Source organism: Vipera ursinii (genome assembly GCF_947247035.1).
Source record: "Vipera ursinii genome assembly, chromosome: 1".
Taxonomy (NCBI): domain Eukaryota; kingdom Metazoa; phylum Chordata; class Lepidosauria; order Squamata; family Viperidae; genus Vipera; species Vipera ursinii.
In genome coordinates this window covers 15,853,306-15,868,359 of record NC_139512.1, presented here as the reverse complement: position 1 = coordinate 15,868,359, position 15,054 = coordinate 15,853,306, and the positions used below count along the sequence as shown (strand labels likewise).

At 53.2% G+C, this 15,054-nt stretch overlaps 1 protein-coding gene across 2 annotated transcripts in view; it reads left to right on the top strand.

The window, feature by feature from the left end:
- The window catches only part of MLLT1 (MLLT1 super elongation complex subunit), a 38,970-nt gene extending 24,238 nt beyond the window's left edge, over positions 1 to 14,732 (top strand). For both annotated transcript variants that reach the window (XM_083363746.1, XM_083363745.1), the window contains exons 8-12: positions 1,605 to 1,716; positions 1,946 to 2,045; positions 4,879 to 4,950; positions 11,684 to 11,755; positions 14,509 to 14,732. In XM_083363746.1, the coding sequence (XP_083219872.1) occupies positions 1,605 to 1,716; positions 1,946 to 2,045; positions 4,879 to 4,950; positions 11,684 to 11,755; positions 14,509 to 14,637 (485 nt within the window). In that variant the 3' untranslated portion in view covers positions 14,638 to 14,732. The remainder of the gene's footprint in view (positions 1 to 1,604; positions 1,717 to 1,945; positions 2,046 to 4,878; positions 4,951 to 11,683; positions 11,756 to 14,508) is intronic.
- Positions 14,733 to 15,054: the final 322 nt, after the last annotated feature.

Sequence of the window (15,054 nt, the reverse complement as noted above, 5' to 3'; positions counted from 1 at the left end):
CCCTTGTCTCTGAACAGAATAGAGGAGTTATCCCCTCGTCTCTGAACAGAACAGAGGAGTTATCCCCTCGTCTCTGAACAGAACAGAGGAGTTATCCCCTTGTATCTGAACAGAACAGAGGAGTTATCCCCTTGTATCTGAACAGAACAGAGGAGTTACCCCTCGTCTCTGAACAGAACAGAGGAGTTATCCCCTCGTCTCTGAACAGAACAGAGGAGTTATCCCCTCGTCTCTGAACAGAACAGAGGAGTTATCCCCTTGTATCTGAACAGAACAGAGGAGTTACCCCTCGTCTCTGAACAGAACAGAGGAGTTATCCCCTCATCTCTGAACAGAACAGAGGAGTTACCCCTCCTCTCTGAACAGAACAGAGGAGTTATCCCCTCCTCTCTGAACAGAACAGTTATCCCCTCCTCCCTGAACAGAACAGAGGAATTATCCCCTTGTCTCTGAACAGAACAGAGGAGTTAACCCCTCATCTCTGAACAGAACAGAGGAATTATCCCCCCCCTCGTCTCTGATCAGAACAGAGGAATTATCCCCTCCTCTCTGAACAGAACAGAGGAATTATCCCCTCGTCTCTGAACAGAACAGAGGAATTATCCCCTCGTCTCTGAACAGAACAGAGGAATTATCCCCTTGTCACCCCTGGACAGTTTTCAAGTTCCCTAGTGCATTTTTTTTCTCATTGGAAAAGATAGGAAATAGATCAAATGGGTCTCTAATTTCCGCCTCCCCCCACCAAACCTTTGGAGGCTTAGCTCCTTTCGTTTTGTGGGTTAGGTTTTCCTCTTTTTTAAATAAATAAATTTACGCCCTGCTGAGAAATTGTGGACCTTGGCTAGCTGCAAAGCCAATTCCCGCTGGCCCTCTCACGGCACAGAGGGCTGTGCTCAGGTGTGGGAGGGTCTCCTGCCTCCCCCAAATCTGCAGGCTGCTTTTCAGATCTTAATTTTTCACCAGGCCGCACCTGCCCGATAAAAGATCCCTTTGAAAGCAGCAGCCCGGGAAGAATCGGATGAGAAAATAGAAACGGAATGGGTAGATTGAAGGCTGGATGGGGGTTCCCATTTTGCCTGCAGAAATACCCGAGTGGTGCATCTGTCTCCAGGAAGCTGCTTCGGCTCTGACCGGATGGCGGGGAAGGGAAGCATTTATGCTCCTTGCAGACCGCTGGTCATTTGCATCCTTTTAGAGAGTCGTTGAGGCCACTTGGAGGTTCATCTGTGTCCTCAGGGTCACCTGAGTGGGGGAAATGGGTGTGGAGCCGCCTTGGAACTGCTGAAAGGACTGTGTTGTTCCAAGGAGGCTCCATACACATTTGCACCACTCAGGTGAGCCTGAGGACACAGGTAAACCCTCCAGGTGGCCTCAACAACTCTCTGAAAGAAGGCAAATGACCAGTTTTTCTGCAAGGAGTACAAATGCTTCCCTTCCTCACCATGCAGTCAGAGCTGAAGAAGCTTCCTGGATGAGAAGCGAAACATCTTCAAAACAACAACAAATAGGAAGTCCAGTTGCCTCGTGGGGGGGAAAAAAAGCACCTTTGGGACTTCTCCAATCACCCCCCCTTTTTTTTTTAACGGCTGGGCTTCTGCTTCCAGGGCCGCTGCGTTCCATGGTGGAGGACCTGCAGTCGGAAGAATCGGACGATGACGACAGCTCTTCTGGAGAAGAGGTGGCGGTCAAGTCCACCCCCATCAGCAGAGAGGCCAGGTGAGAGCGGGAACGGCACCCGATGCCCCTTCCTTTTGCGGGGGGTGCGTGTCTGTCACCCAGCTCGCCTCTGGTCCTCTCTGCAAGCCTTGTATGATCTGGAAGTGGTTCCTGTGGCCTTTCTGAACCTCTGCCTGCCTTTCTCTCCTACTTGGGGGCAGGCGGGGTGGGGTGGGGCTCTCTCCCCACCCCAACTTCCCCCCTGATTCTCAACCTTCCCTTTCTTCAGACTCAGCCACAGCGATAGCGACACCGACAACAGTGGGGACTCCTGCCTGCCCAGCCGAGACACACCGCCCAGGCAGAAAGTCCCTTCCACTAACAACAAGGTCAGCCTCCGCCCTCTGAACCAGCCTCAGCCCCTCTGCTGGAGCCACAGGGAGGGGGGGTGGAGGAGGGCACCCCACGTTTGCCCAGACAGGGGACCGGGGTTCGTCGGAACGTCGGGTGCATAAAAAGCAACCTGGATCGGAAAACCAAGGCCCTTCTGACTTCTTTCTGGGACTGAATCCATTTGGGAAAAGCGGGGAGCCCAAAGATTGGTGGGGGGGGGGTCTTCCCCAACTAGAAACAGGATGGGGCAACTCGCTGCAGCCAACTCCCTGTGGCTGTTTGGTCGTGGCCCCTCTCACCGGAGTCAACTCCCTTGGCCATCTTGCCGTGGCCTTATCCTTGTGCCCTTCTCCCTGCAGCCTACTCGCGTAGGCCATCTTGTTACGGGCAGCCCGGTGTGGCCCTCTCGCCGTGGCCATTTCGTTGTGTCCATCTCTCTGCAGCCAACCTGCCGTGGCCATCTCCCCCGTGGCCAACTCGTCCCGGCCACCTTATGGCCAACCCAGTGTGGCTAGTTTGCCCTGGCCAACTTGCCGCAGGATAGTTCCAGGCACGGGACAACTGTCCCCCGTTTCTTTGACGTCGTTTCCATGGGCCAAAATGGAAAGAGTGGCTGGCGGCATTGATTCCACTGGGTTGTCTCACGTGGATTGTCCCAGCTGTCCCGGTGCCAAGTTGCCTGCAACAAGTGGGCCGTGGCAAGTTGTGTCCTAGACCCGCCAGAAGCCCCCTAAAGGAGACAAGCTTAGCAGACCCCACTGAGGCTTCAGGGTAGGGGTGCCTGTGCCAGAACACGAAGGATCGGCCGCAGCAGAATCCGAGAGTTGGTTGGTCGGCATCTTGCGGGGGAAGGCTCTGCTTGGCCCTGCATCTGGGATGTTGCGATACAGGTTGTTCTTGACTTAACGACCACAATTTTGATCCCAGAATTTATGCTGCTAAGTCAGAAATTTGTCAACTGAGTTTCGCCCCCTTTTGCAACCTTTCTTGCCACCGTTAAGTGAATCACTGTGGTTGTTAAGTGAATCTGGCTTTCCTTGGCTTGTCAGATGGTTGCAAAAGGGGATCACGTGACTCCGGGGACACTGCAACCCGTCATAAAAAGGAGTCAGTTGCCAGGTGTCTGAACTTTGAGGGATGGTACAGCAAAGGTCACAAGTGTGGAAAAGGGTCGTAAGTCTATTTTTCCCCAGTGCCATTTTAACTTTGAGTGGTCACTAAACGGTCGAAGGACTGCCTGCACAGCTTTTTCTGCAGAGGGAGCAATGGGAGGCGTGCGGGTGTCTTCATTCCTGACCAATTTTTTTAATCCCTGTCAAGGTAATGATTTAACAGCTAATCAGTTTATGTAGTGTAGGGTCTGTGTCCCTTTAAGAGCCTTTGTATAAAAGGGAAGGCTCCGCTGATGTGTGTTCTCTCTCTTTCATTTCCTGCTGTAACTGCTGTGTGTTGGATTTTGCTGTATTAGCACCTGTATGTGTATTGTTCCTGGTGTATGATATTGTAGGTAGTTGTTGTGATTCAGGGTCAGCCTGTGGGTTCGGCAGTTGGGTCGGACGACTCAGAGGAGGAGGAGAAGGAGGAGGGGGGTGTTGAAGAGCTTGATGAGAGCCCCCAGCCAGGCCCCTCTCATCTGGTCACCCAGCTGTGTGAGCCTGACAGCGTGGATGAAGATGACCCACAGCTGGCCCTGTTCAAGGACGCCCGACACAGGAGGCAGTCAATCAGGAGTAAACAGAGGAAGGCAATGGGGCACCTCGGAAGGAGGCAGAGAGAGGCCACTCCCTGAACTGTATAAAAGGGGAATGCGTGGGAGGGCTGGTTTGCTGAAGGCAACCGCTTGAATAGCTCCTGTTTCATAGCTCCTGTTTATTTATTTTTATTTTAATCCCATTTATATCCCGCCCTTCTCCGAAGACTCAGGGCAGCTTACAAGCTTAGCAATAGCCTTCATTCTATGTATATGCCTGCTTATTAGGGCTTTCACACACACCCCAAGCGGCATTATTACAAAGTCAGCTTAATTGCCCCCAACAATCTGGGTCCTCATTTTACCTACCTTGGAAGGATGGAAGGCTGAGTCATGGTTGGTGTCTGTTTTATGTTAATAAATTTGGCAGGCTTTATTCCAGCCTCTTGCCGTTTGTAAAGGGGTTGTCCCTGCCTTTTCTGCCGGTAGCAGGCTGGTACAGAACAGTAGTGTAAGATAAACCACCATTTCATACAGACCACCATTTACTGTGTTTGCTCCTGGGTTATCTCACGCAGTAAGACTGTGCGTGCTCTGACAATCCCCCATTGCCAGGAGAGCAGAACAGCAGGATGAGGCTGACTTTCAGGGCTCGGGAGGAGTACAGATAGTCCTCGAGTTACAGCCACTCGTTTAGTGACTGTTTGAAGTCACAGCAACGTTGAAAAAAGTGACTTTTGACTGGTTGTTACACTTACGACCATTGCGGCCACCCCAGGGTCACACGATCACAATTCAGATGCTTGGCAAATGACTCATACTTATGACGATCGCAGCATCCCTACCGGGGGGGGTGTGTAAACACATGATCCCCTTTTGCGAGCAAATTCACGGGGGAGCCAAATCTGCTTAACGACTGCACGGTTCACTTAACGACCTCAGCGATTCCCTTAAACTGCGACAAAGGACGGAGGTAAAATGGGACCCCTGACACACTTAAAAAGCTTTTCTGGCTTAGCCGTGGAGATTCTGGGTTCCTGTTGCCGTCATAAGCCGAGGACTGCCGGTATTCTGCACAGGGGAGTTGGGAAACTAAAAGTTCCTGGCCTTTTCTGATTTTTTTCTGTCTTCGCTTTCAGGTATCCGGGAGGAAAAGCCCAGAGTCTTGCAATAAACCAGAGAAAATCTTGAAGAAAGGGACTTACGACAAGGTATCTCCGCCCGACGGGGGCTCTGGGAATATTTGTGTGTGTGTGTGTGTGAGAGAGACACAGGTGTGTGTGTGTGGGGGTCAAAACACTGTCCTACCAGCTTCTTCCTGGAGGCGGCCCTGAGGCAGCTGCCTGATGCCAATTGGCTGCTGACCCCGCCAGTCAGCCTCCCAGCAGGGTGGGTGGGCTCAACCCACGCGGGGTCTCCCCTTTCCGCCATGGGGCACACCGGCGACTTCGTGCCACGGGCGGGAAAACGGTGGGGAAACCGGTCATCGTAAGCCCGAGAACTCACAGGTGGTCCTCGACTTAACGACAAGGTATCTCCGCCCGACGGGGGCTCTGGGAATATTTGTGTGTGTGTGTGTGTGAGAGAGACACAGGTGTGTGTGTGTGGGGGTCAAAACACTGTCCTACCAGCTTCTTCCTGGAGGCGGCCCTGAGGCAGCTGCCTGATGCCAATTGGCTGCTGACCCCGCCAGTCAGCCTCCCAGCAGGGTGGGTGGGCTCAACCCACGCGGGGTCTCCCCTTTCCGCCATGGGGCACACCGGCGACTTCGTGCCACGGGCGGGAAAACGGTGGGGAAACCGGTCATCGTAAGCCCGAGAACTCACAGGTGGTCCTCGACTTAACGACCACAGTTGGGGCTTCCCTTGCTATGTCGTTAAAGTGAATCGTGCCCAACTTTTTTAGTCGCGCCTGCTCAGCACACTGCGTGGCCGTTAAGCGAATCGCAGGGTCGCTAAGTGGATCCGACTCCTCCCGTATTGACTGTGCTTGGAATGATCATATCTCTACGCTGGTTGCCGGTGCCCAAATTTTGATCAGGTGACCTCAGGGACTCTGCGGTGGCAGCTGTGAGTGCGAGAAACAGTCATAATGCACTTTTTTTCCCCCAGTGCCGTTACTAGTTCGGTCCTTAATCGAACAGTCATAAGTTGAGGACTGCCTGTAAAGGCAGGAGATGAGAAAAAAGAAATACAGCTAAATCTTTTCTTTCGGGTTCCTCCACACCGCTATTAACTCTCAGCAAGCGCTGATAATCCTCGACTTAACAGCAGTTCATGTAGTGACCAAAGTCACAATGGCCCTGAAAAAAGGGAATTATCCTTCCCCCCCCTTGTTTTCACGCTTAACGACTGAGGCAGCTGCCTCCCCGGGGTCACCTGATCAAAATTCAGGCGCTTGGCCCCCGGCTCATAGTTATGGCGGTCCTCAGCGATCCCCTCTGGAGAGCTTCCGGCAAGCAAAGTCAAAATGGGGGAAGCCGAATCCGCTTTGCCCCCGTGTTCCTAACTTAACGACTGCAGGGATTCGCTTAACGACCGTGGCAAAGAAAGGTCGTGAAGCGGCCCCAAACTCACTTTAACCAATGTTTTACTTAGCAATCTAAATTTGGGGCTCGAATGTGGTCGTAACACGAGGATTACCCGTCTTTGGGTCAGTCTCTGCCGTTTTCCTGGCCACGTTTTTCAGGAGTGGTTTGCCGTTCTCCCGTCTGGAGGCTCCGAGGGGGTGAAGGCCAAGGATCGCCCGGCTGGCTCTGTGCCGAAGGAGGGGGGGACTGGAACTCCCCGTCTCCTGGTTTCCAGTCTGTGGTCTTCACCCCCTTCCCCTTCCCCCCGCAGGAATCACCCTACTGAAGGCTCCAACAGTGGAGGCTTTTTAAGAAGAGACCGGACAACCGTTTGTCTGGAACGGTAGAGGGTATCCTGCCTGAGCAGTGGGTTGGTCTAGATGACCTCCAGGGTCCCCTCCAACTCTACTATTCTGTTCTATTTTTATTCTATTCTACTCTATTCTATTCTGTTATTATTCCATTCCATATTTTCTATTCTATTCTATTCTTCCATTCCTTATTCTGTTCTGTTCTATTCTATTCTATTCTATTCTATTTATTCCATATTCTGTTCTATTCTATTCTATTCCTATTCTATTCTATTCTATTCCTATTCTATTCTATTCTATTCTATTCTATTCCATTCTATTCCATATTTTCTATTCTATTCTATTCTTATTCTATCCTATTCTATTCTTCCATTCTATTCTATTCTATTCTATTCTATTCTATTCTATTCTATTCTATTCTATTTATTCCATATTTTCTATTCTATTCTTATTCTATTCCATTCCATTCCATTCCATATTTTCTATTCTATTCTATTCTATTCTATTCTATTCTGTAATCCTATTCTATTCTATTCTATTCTATTCTATTCTATTCTATTCTATTCTATTCTATTCTATTCTATTCTATTCTATTCTATTCTATATTCTATCCTGTAATTCAATTCAATTCAATTCAATTCTATTCTATTCTACTCTACTCTACTCTACTCTATTCTATTCTATTCTATATTCTATCCTCTAATTCTATTCTATTCTATTCTAATTCTATTCTATTCTATTCTATTCTATTCTATTCTATTCTATTCTATTCTATTCTATTCTATCCTCTAATTCTATTCTGTTCTATTCTATTCTATTCTATCCTCTAATTCTATTCTATTCTATTCTATTTGGTTATTCTATTCTCTATTATTCTATGTTCTATTCTCCATTAACAGGGCTTTTAAACCTTTTCACCCATCGTACCACTTTTAGCATATGGCAACATCCGAGTACCACCAGTCGCCTAGCAAGGTGTCAAAAACTTGATGACCAAAAAAAAGGGGGGGGGGGAATGATAAAGTACAGGTAGTCCTCGACTTACAACAATTCGCTCAGTGACTGTTCGAAGTTACAACGGCACTGAAAAAAGTGACTCGATGACCATTTTTCACACTTGTGACTCTTGCGGCATCCCCGGGGGTCAAGCGATTTACATTCGGACGCTTGGCAACTGATTCAAACTTACGACGCTCACAGTGTCCCAGGGTCATGCGATCAATGGCCGGGGAGGGCGTGGCCAGCTCGACGTCACTCGCGTCAGGGGCGCTTGTGCGGGCCTGGGCAGGACTGGGACGGATCTGAGGGTCTCCGGCAGAGGGGGGTGGGACCGGGGCATGGTCCACTGGAGGAACCTGACTGAGCCTCAGGCCGTCCAGGGGGGGTCTGGAGGGTGGCACGGACTGCCCGGAGCCCTGGGCAGCGGAGGTCAAGCACCCAGCCCGGCCCTTGAGCTCCCACGGCACCAGGACCCCACAGCCCTGCCTAGCCCAGCTGCGCTGACCTCCTCCTCCAGGCTGCTGCTGCCGCCGTGCTCACTCTCCTTGGCCAGGTGGGTGCAGGAGGGCAAAATTTATTTTATTTTTTTATTTATTTTATTAAACTTATATACCACCCTTCTCCCGTAGGACTCAGGGCGGTTCACAAGGTTTTTTAAAACAATGCAACAAGTTACAAAAATTAAAAACAATTAGAATAATTACACTAACCTTGAAATAAAAACCCAAATTACCATTAAAAATACAATTAAAACCCCAGTTAATACTCTCGGTCAGAGGGTCAGAGGGAGGCCCACTCCATGCGAGGAGACCTGGCTTTGTAACCAAAGCATCCTCAGCAATCGGATGGGAGACCATCCATCTCTGCACCTTCTAAAATTTTCTTAATTAAACTCGACCTCTGAGGGGATCGAGAGGGGTGGGTGGGCTTCCTTCAACTACACATCCTGAGTTCGTTTGTCCACTTCCACGGGAGGGAGTGTCTTGGCCAGCTTTGTCGGGGGTGGGTGGGGGGCTGGGAGACACAGGTGAGAACTTGCTGCTTCAGGAAAAAAAGGGGGCGCAATTATTGGTGCAAATGGATTGGGGGCTTTCTTTTTTATTTATTATTATTTATTTATTTATTATATTTTTATACCGCCCTTCTCCCAAAGGACTCAGGGCGGTGTACAGGGCAATACACCCTGCCCCTCCCCACTTGCTCCCTTCAGAAAGGTTGGCACAAGCAAGCGCGCCTTCGCCCATCTCCCTAGGAACTCTTGCATCTTCTGGGTTCTCGGGCATGTTAACAGCTGCTCTTCCATCGCTTGATTTCGCCCCTGTTTGTGCGAATGAATAGGAACCCGGCTTGTTTTCCCTTCCTCTCCCCCCCCCTCACACACCCACCCACCCACCCCACCCCCACCCCCGCTCAGCCATCTCTAATGAACTGATTCTTTTGCATTTCTTCCTCCTGAAGATTGCGACTTTTGGAGTCTCGGAGTCGCTGCAGATCCGGAAGGCTGCAGGGAAAGGGGGAATCTGAAAAAAAAACCCACCAAATTTGCTGATAGGCAGCAGGGCCCACATCTTTAATTGGCCCATTCTTCTTTATTAGCATTCACATTGAGATTTGTGGGGAGGGAGGGGGGAAAAAGAGAGTGGCATGTTGATTTAGCCACCCTGCTATTTATATTCCGAGACACACACACACACACACACAATCCCGTCACGGATCAATTGTAAAGGACCCGGATACATAATTTAAAAAAAAAAATCAGGTCAGTTTATATGAGGTTCTCACCCCGCTTTCGCTTCTTAAGTCAGATTTGTTTATGCCGAATGGACATTTAATAGTGCTAATCGCACTGTTGAATAGTTAAATTGCCCTGGCGGCAGAAATGGGGAGCAATTTCCATGCTCCCCGTCTGGGTTTGGAAGAAATTGTTTTATGTTCACCTCTTTATAAAGGGAGGAAGGACGACGCGGGGAAGCACAGCCGGACGAGGAGAGGTCCCGGCAAAAGCGGGGAATGGCCGGGTGTGACGGGCGAGACTGGCAGGGGAAGGCTGGGCCGGGCAGGGTGAGGTAAATGAGCTGCAGCGGCAAACCACCCAGCCGCCGAGCGCTCGCCGTTTCCTGTCGTTGTGCCGGGAGGGCGCCCAGCCGGGTTGGAGCAGCGGGGGCCGGTCCCTTGCCATTTCTGGGACAGCCCGGGGGGGGGGCAAATTTGGACCCGGCCCTGGCATTTGCTGGTTTGGTGGCTCCGTAGGCAGAGCTTCTCTTGTCGGAGAAGAGAACTTTGCAGCTCTGCCCACGGAGCAGGTGGAGCGACGGAGGGCTCGGAGACGGAGGGCGCTGCAGTGGGCGGCCGGGCCAAGACAGAGCAAGGCGTCTGAGCAGAACAAGCGGGGCAGGTAAGGAAAGAAATCCTCGCTCTCCCCCCTCCCAGAAATTGCCTTTCTTTCCTTACCTGACTTCCAGTCCCCGTGCCGCTGCTCCTGCGCCATCCCCCCTGCCACCGCGTGCAAGGAAACAAAGTTTATTGGGGGGGAGAGAAAGGTCAATCAATCAATTCCAACTTCTCGTGAAAGGTCGGGAAGTTGGAATTGATTGATTCACTGTTTTTTTGCCCCCCAAAAAAACTTTGCTTCCTTGTACACGGCGGGGGCGGATTGTGAAGGAGGAGCGGCACGGGGCTGGGAAAGAAAGGCAATTTCTGGGCAGGGGGGGGGGGAAAGCAAGGATTTCTTGTCCCCGCTTGTTCCGAGGCCGCTTTCCGGTCAGACGCCTTGCTCTGTCTTGCCAATGGCCCGGCCGCCCACTTCAGCGCCCTCCATCTCCGATCCCTCCGGCGCTCCACCTGCTGTGTTGGTCGGCCTGCTGGCCCCCACCTCAACGCCCTGCCTACCGCCACCCAGCACGGATGCCCCGGGGCTGCAGGGGCTGGCCTGGCATGGGAAGGGCAGGCGGCCCACCCTCCCGCCACCATGCAGGGTAAGGTTGCCGCCCCCGCCTCCCCCAAGAGTTTATTTTATTTTATTTTATTTTATTACTGACCTGCCTTTCAGCTGCATTCCGTTTCTCCGTTCGCTTCTCCGCCTTCGCCGCGTCTTTGTGGGGACTAGCGGTTAAACAAAAAAAAGTTCCATCAGACTAACTTTGTGAGATCTGGCGAGAAGTTAGAAAGTCTCGTGGAAATTTTTTGTTGTTTTTTTTTTTTTTTTGTCCCACAAACGCGTGGCGAAGGCCGAGAAGCCAACGGAGAAACGGAATGCCGCTGAAAGGCAGGTTAGTAAAAAAACAACAACAACAACCACTTGAGGGAGGCGGGGGCATCTGGACAGACGTGGCAACCTTACCTTGCGCGGCTTCGGCAGGTGTCTGGCAGGGGGAGGGAAGCAATTGGTCTACCCCCATGCTAGCGGCGCCGTGTTGCTTCTCCACCCCATGCACAGGCCCCACCCCTCGCATGCAGCGCCCTGCTCTCCTCCTGGGACGGCCGATCAGCTGGAGCCCAGCGCTGACCCCGGCGCCTCTGCAGAGCCCCTCCAGCCCTGCAGCTCCGGCTGTCTCTTCCTTGGGTTTCTGCGGCGCTGACGCCTCTTCGGCTCCTTCCTCTCCGCCCTGCCAGGTGCTCGCGTACCACCTGCCAGGTGCTCGCGTACCACCTGCCAGGTGCTCGCGTACCACTGGTGGTACACGCGTAGCACGGGTTGAAAAGCCCCGCTCTCTTCTATTACTGTATTCTGTTTTTTTCTCCTCTGTTAATTCTGTTCTTTTCCATTCCATCCCATTCTCCCATCCAATAGCAGAGGCTGTCCTTGTCGAATATGGGCCCGGCCCTCCTTTTATAAAAGCCACGGAACCGAAGCAGTCGGAGCCGATAAAAAGAGAGTATTCGTGGCCCAGGGTCGGACTCTGGGCTCCTCGGTGGCCTCTGAGCTGGGTGCTTTTTCTCGCAGATGTTTCATGAGCCAACTAGGTAACCTCGTCAGATGAGGCGATGAAACGTCTGCCAGAAACCATGCCGGGGTCCCCGCAGTTGGAGCCTCCTAACTGCTCTTCTCTCCCTCCCCCTCCCCAGGCTTACACGGACGAGTTGGTGGAGCTTCACCGGCGGCTGATGGCTCTACGGGAACGTAACGTGCTACAGCAGGTGAGAAACCGGCCTGGGTGGCTCTGCCAGATGAGGGAGGCCAGGATCCTTCCCCGGCTTTGCAATTCTTGGAAGTGACAAGAGTCCTGTCAATCGCGAGGGGAGGGGGAGAATACATTTGTGGAATTGCCTGGCCCAAAGGTTGCAGGCAGAAAGGAGGGAAGGAAGGAGAGCAGAGGGAAGGAAGGAAAAGAGAGGTAGAAAGAAAAAGGCACGAAGGAAGGAGGGAGAGAATAGCAAGGAGCCCTTAGACTTATATCCCGCTTCACGCTGCTTTTATTTATTTTAATCCCATTTATATCCCGCCCTTCTCCGAAGACTCAGGGCGGCTTACAAGCTTAGCAGTAGCCTTCATTCTATGTATATGCCTGCTTATTAGGGCTTTCACACACACACCCAAGCGGCATTATTACAAAGTCAGCTTATTGCCCCCAACAATCTGGGTCCTCAGCCCCCCTCTAAGCGGTTTACAGAGTCAGCCTCTTTGCCCCCCAAAATCTGGGTCATCATTTTACCTCGGAAGGACGGAAGGCTGAGTTGACCTTTGAGCCCGTCCAGGATCGAACTGCTGGCAGCGGGCAGAGTCAGCCTGCAGTGCTGCACTCTCACCGCTGCGCCACCAGGGCTCATTAGAGAGGGCTGTAAAGCGTTACGAAGCGGCATACAAGTCTTGTAAGTCTTTCCGCTCTTGCTATTAAAGTGATTGCCACACCACTTGAAGTAACGCAGTTTTTACCCAGCCTCGCCACAATTCTCCCTAAGACCCGAACGGAAGGAAGATGATATTAAAAACACCACATGAAAAAGGGGGTGGGGGGGTGGGAAACAGGAACTCCTGGGACGGTATTCGGAATCCTATCCCTCCCCCCTAGGAAGGGACCTTTAAGGTCATCTAGTCCATCCCCCCCTGCTCCTTGCGAGGGATGACCAATCTGGCCTCTGCAGCCTCCAGAATTCCTGGGACCGGCAGATCCAGGGGATGCCAGCAAACGGGCAGACAGGCAAAGGGCCGAGGTCTCAACCCGGCCCAACTCAGCGGGTTAAGCCCACAATTCAGAGCGACAACTTTCCGGATGCGAAAACGGGCCGGAAACCCCGAGGAGGTGGCTGCCCGCCGGCCTGGATTTCAGCCCCTTCCTGCAGGGGACCCTCGATTTTTGAGCGCCCACCACTGAGCGCTTCAAGTGAGCGGATGGGCAGGCCAGGTGTTGCCCTGTTTCGCGACCTTCCTCGCCACAGTTCTCAAGTGAGCCGCTGCGGTCGGTAAAGTTTAGTAAGACGGTCGCTGAGCGAATCCGGCCTGCCTGTGGACTTTGCTCGGCAGAAGGTCGCCAAGGGGGGAAAGTCCCCGACTCCCGGGACACTGCAGCCCGCCGTAAATGCGAGCGTCCGGATTTTGATCGCGGGATCAGATTGGGGGGGGGCTGCAAGAGCCGTACGTGGTGATAAAGGAAGATGTTTGTAGCTCGGGGCTGGCAGGAGGCGTCCTGGGTGGTCTCTGGGCTTGGGGCTTTCCTTGCGGACGTCTCACGACCCAGCTAGGTAAGAGCCTCAGTGCTAGAAGGGAGACAGGTTGGCAGCAGAGGGAGGAAGAAGGAAGAGGAGGGGAGGAGAGGGAGGAAGAGGAAGAGAAGGATGGAGAAGAGGGAGGAGGAGGAGGAGGAGGAGGAAGGGAGGAGGAGGGGAAAAGAGGGAGGAAGAGGAAGATGGGAGAAGAGGGAGGAGGAGGAAGAGAAGGAGGGAGGAAGTGGAGGAGGAGAAGGAGAAAGGGAGAAGGAGGAGGAGGAGGGGAAAAGGGAGGAAGAGGAAGATGGGAGAAGAGGGAGCAGAGAAGAGGAGGATGGAGAAGAGGGAGGAAGAGGATGAGGGGAGGGGAGGGAGAAAGAGGAGGAAGAGAAGGATGGAGGAGGAGGAGGAGGAGGAGGAGGAAGAGAAGGAGGAAGGGAGAAGAGGGAGGAGGAGGAAGAGGAAGAGAAGAAGGGGAGAAGAGGGAGGAGGAGGAACAGAAGGAGGAGGGGAGAAGAGGAGGGGAAGAGAGGGAGGAGAAGAGGAAGAGAAGGATGGAGAAGAGGAGGAGGAAGAGGGTGAGGGGAGGGGAGGGAGAAAGAAGAGGAGGAAGAGGAGGATGGAGGAGGAGGAGAGGCTGTGGACTCCTTGGTGCTCTCTGAGCTTGCTGGTTTCCTTGTGGACGTCTGGTGACCCCAACTAGGTGACCTCCTCGGTGCTTTTCATCCTCATCTTCATCACCAGCACTGAGGAGGTTACTTAGTTGGGTCACGAGACGTCCACAAGACAACCAGCAAGCTCAGAGAGCACCCAGGACTTCCTCTTCTTCCTCCTCCTCCTCTTCTTCCTCCTCCTCCTCCTCCTCCTCCGCCTTCCGGCAATGATGGTGTTCCCTAGTTTGGGCATGAAGAGGGACCCCACAGTCCTCCTCCTCCTCTCCACTAACCCCCCCTCCCTTCTAGCACCGATGATGTTACCTAGCTGGGTCCTGAGACGTCCGTGAGAAAGCAAGCAAGGCTCAGCGAGCACCCAGGACACCCCTCCACACACACACACACACAAAATCCTAAGTGTGGGAAAAGGGTCCCCAATCAACTTCTCCCCGTGCCGTTTTATCTTCCCCCCCACCCCCCGGGTCCCTAAGCGAAGGGGGGGGCAAGTCGGGGGACGTGCCCGTCAGGCCTAGAGGCGGAGCCTTAACCCTCTTCCCCTCCCCTCTCCTCCTCCTCCCCCCCCCCCGTGCCCAGATCGTCAACCTGATCGAGGAGACGGGCCACTTCAACGTGACCAACACCACCTTCGACTTCGACCTCTTCTCCTTGGACGAGACCACCGTCCGCAAACTGCAGAGTTACCTGGAGGCGGTGGCCACGTGACCCTCGGCCCCGGGAGCAGAGCCCAGACGCTTCTCGTTGGGAAACCGGCACCCCCCGTCTCTCCGGGGTTAGGAAAGGGGGCGCCGCCCCGCCCCACCCTACCCCGAACTGCGGCCGCTGCCTTACTCTCCCGTTGCGCCTCGGAGAGCACTGCCTTAGGGAATCGGCCACGCGCTTGGAACACCCTCGCTGCTGCTGCTGCCGCCGCCACCACCCCACCCCACCCCAGACTTGGATTCTCCTTTTTGGGCTTCAGCTGAGCGCTCGCCTCTGGCCGCCATCCTCCCCCCAGCACCCCCCCACCCCCCCCCAGTTTGCACCGAAGCCGGCCTGGAACTCCTTCGAGGGAAAAACGGGACTCGTGCCGGGTTTGATCCCAAACGACGTCGGCCTCCGTCTTCTCGTTCCAGCCTGGTT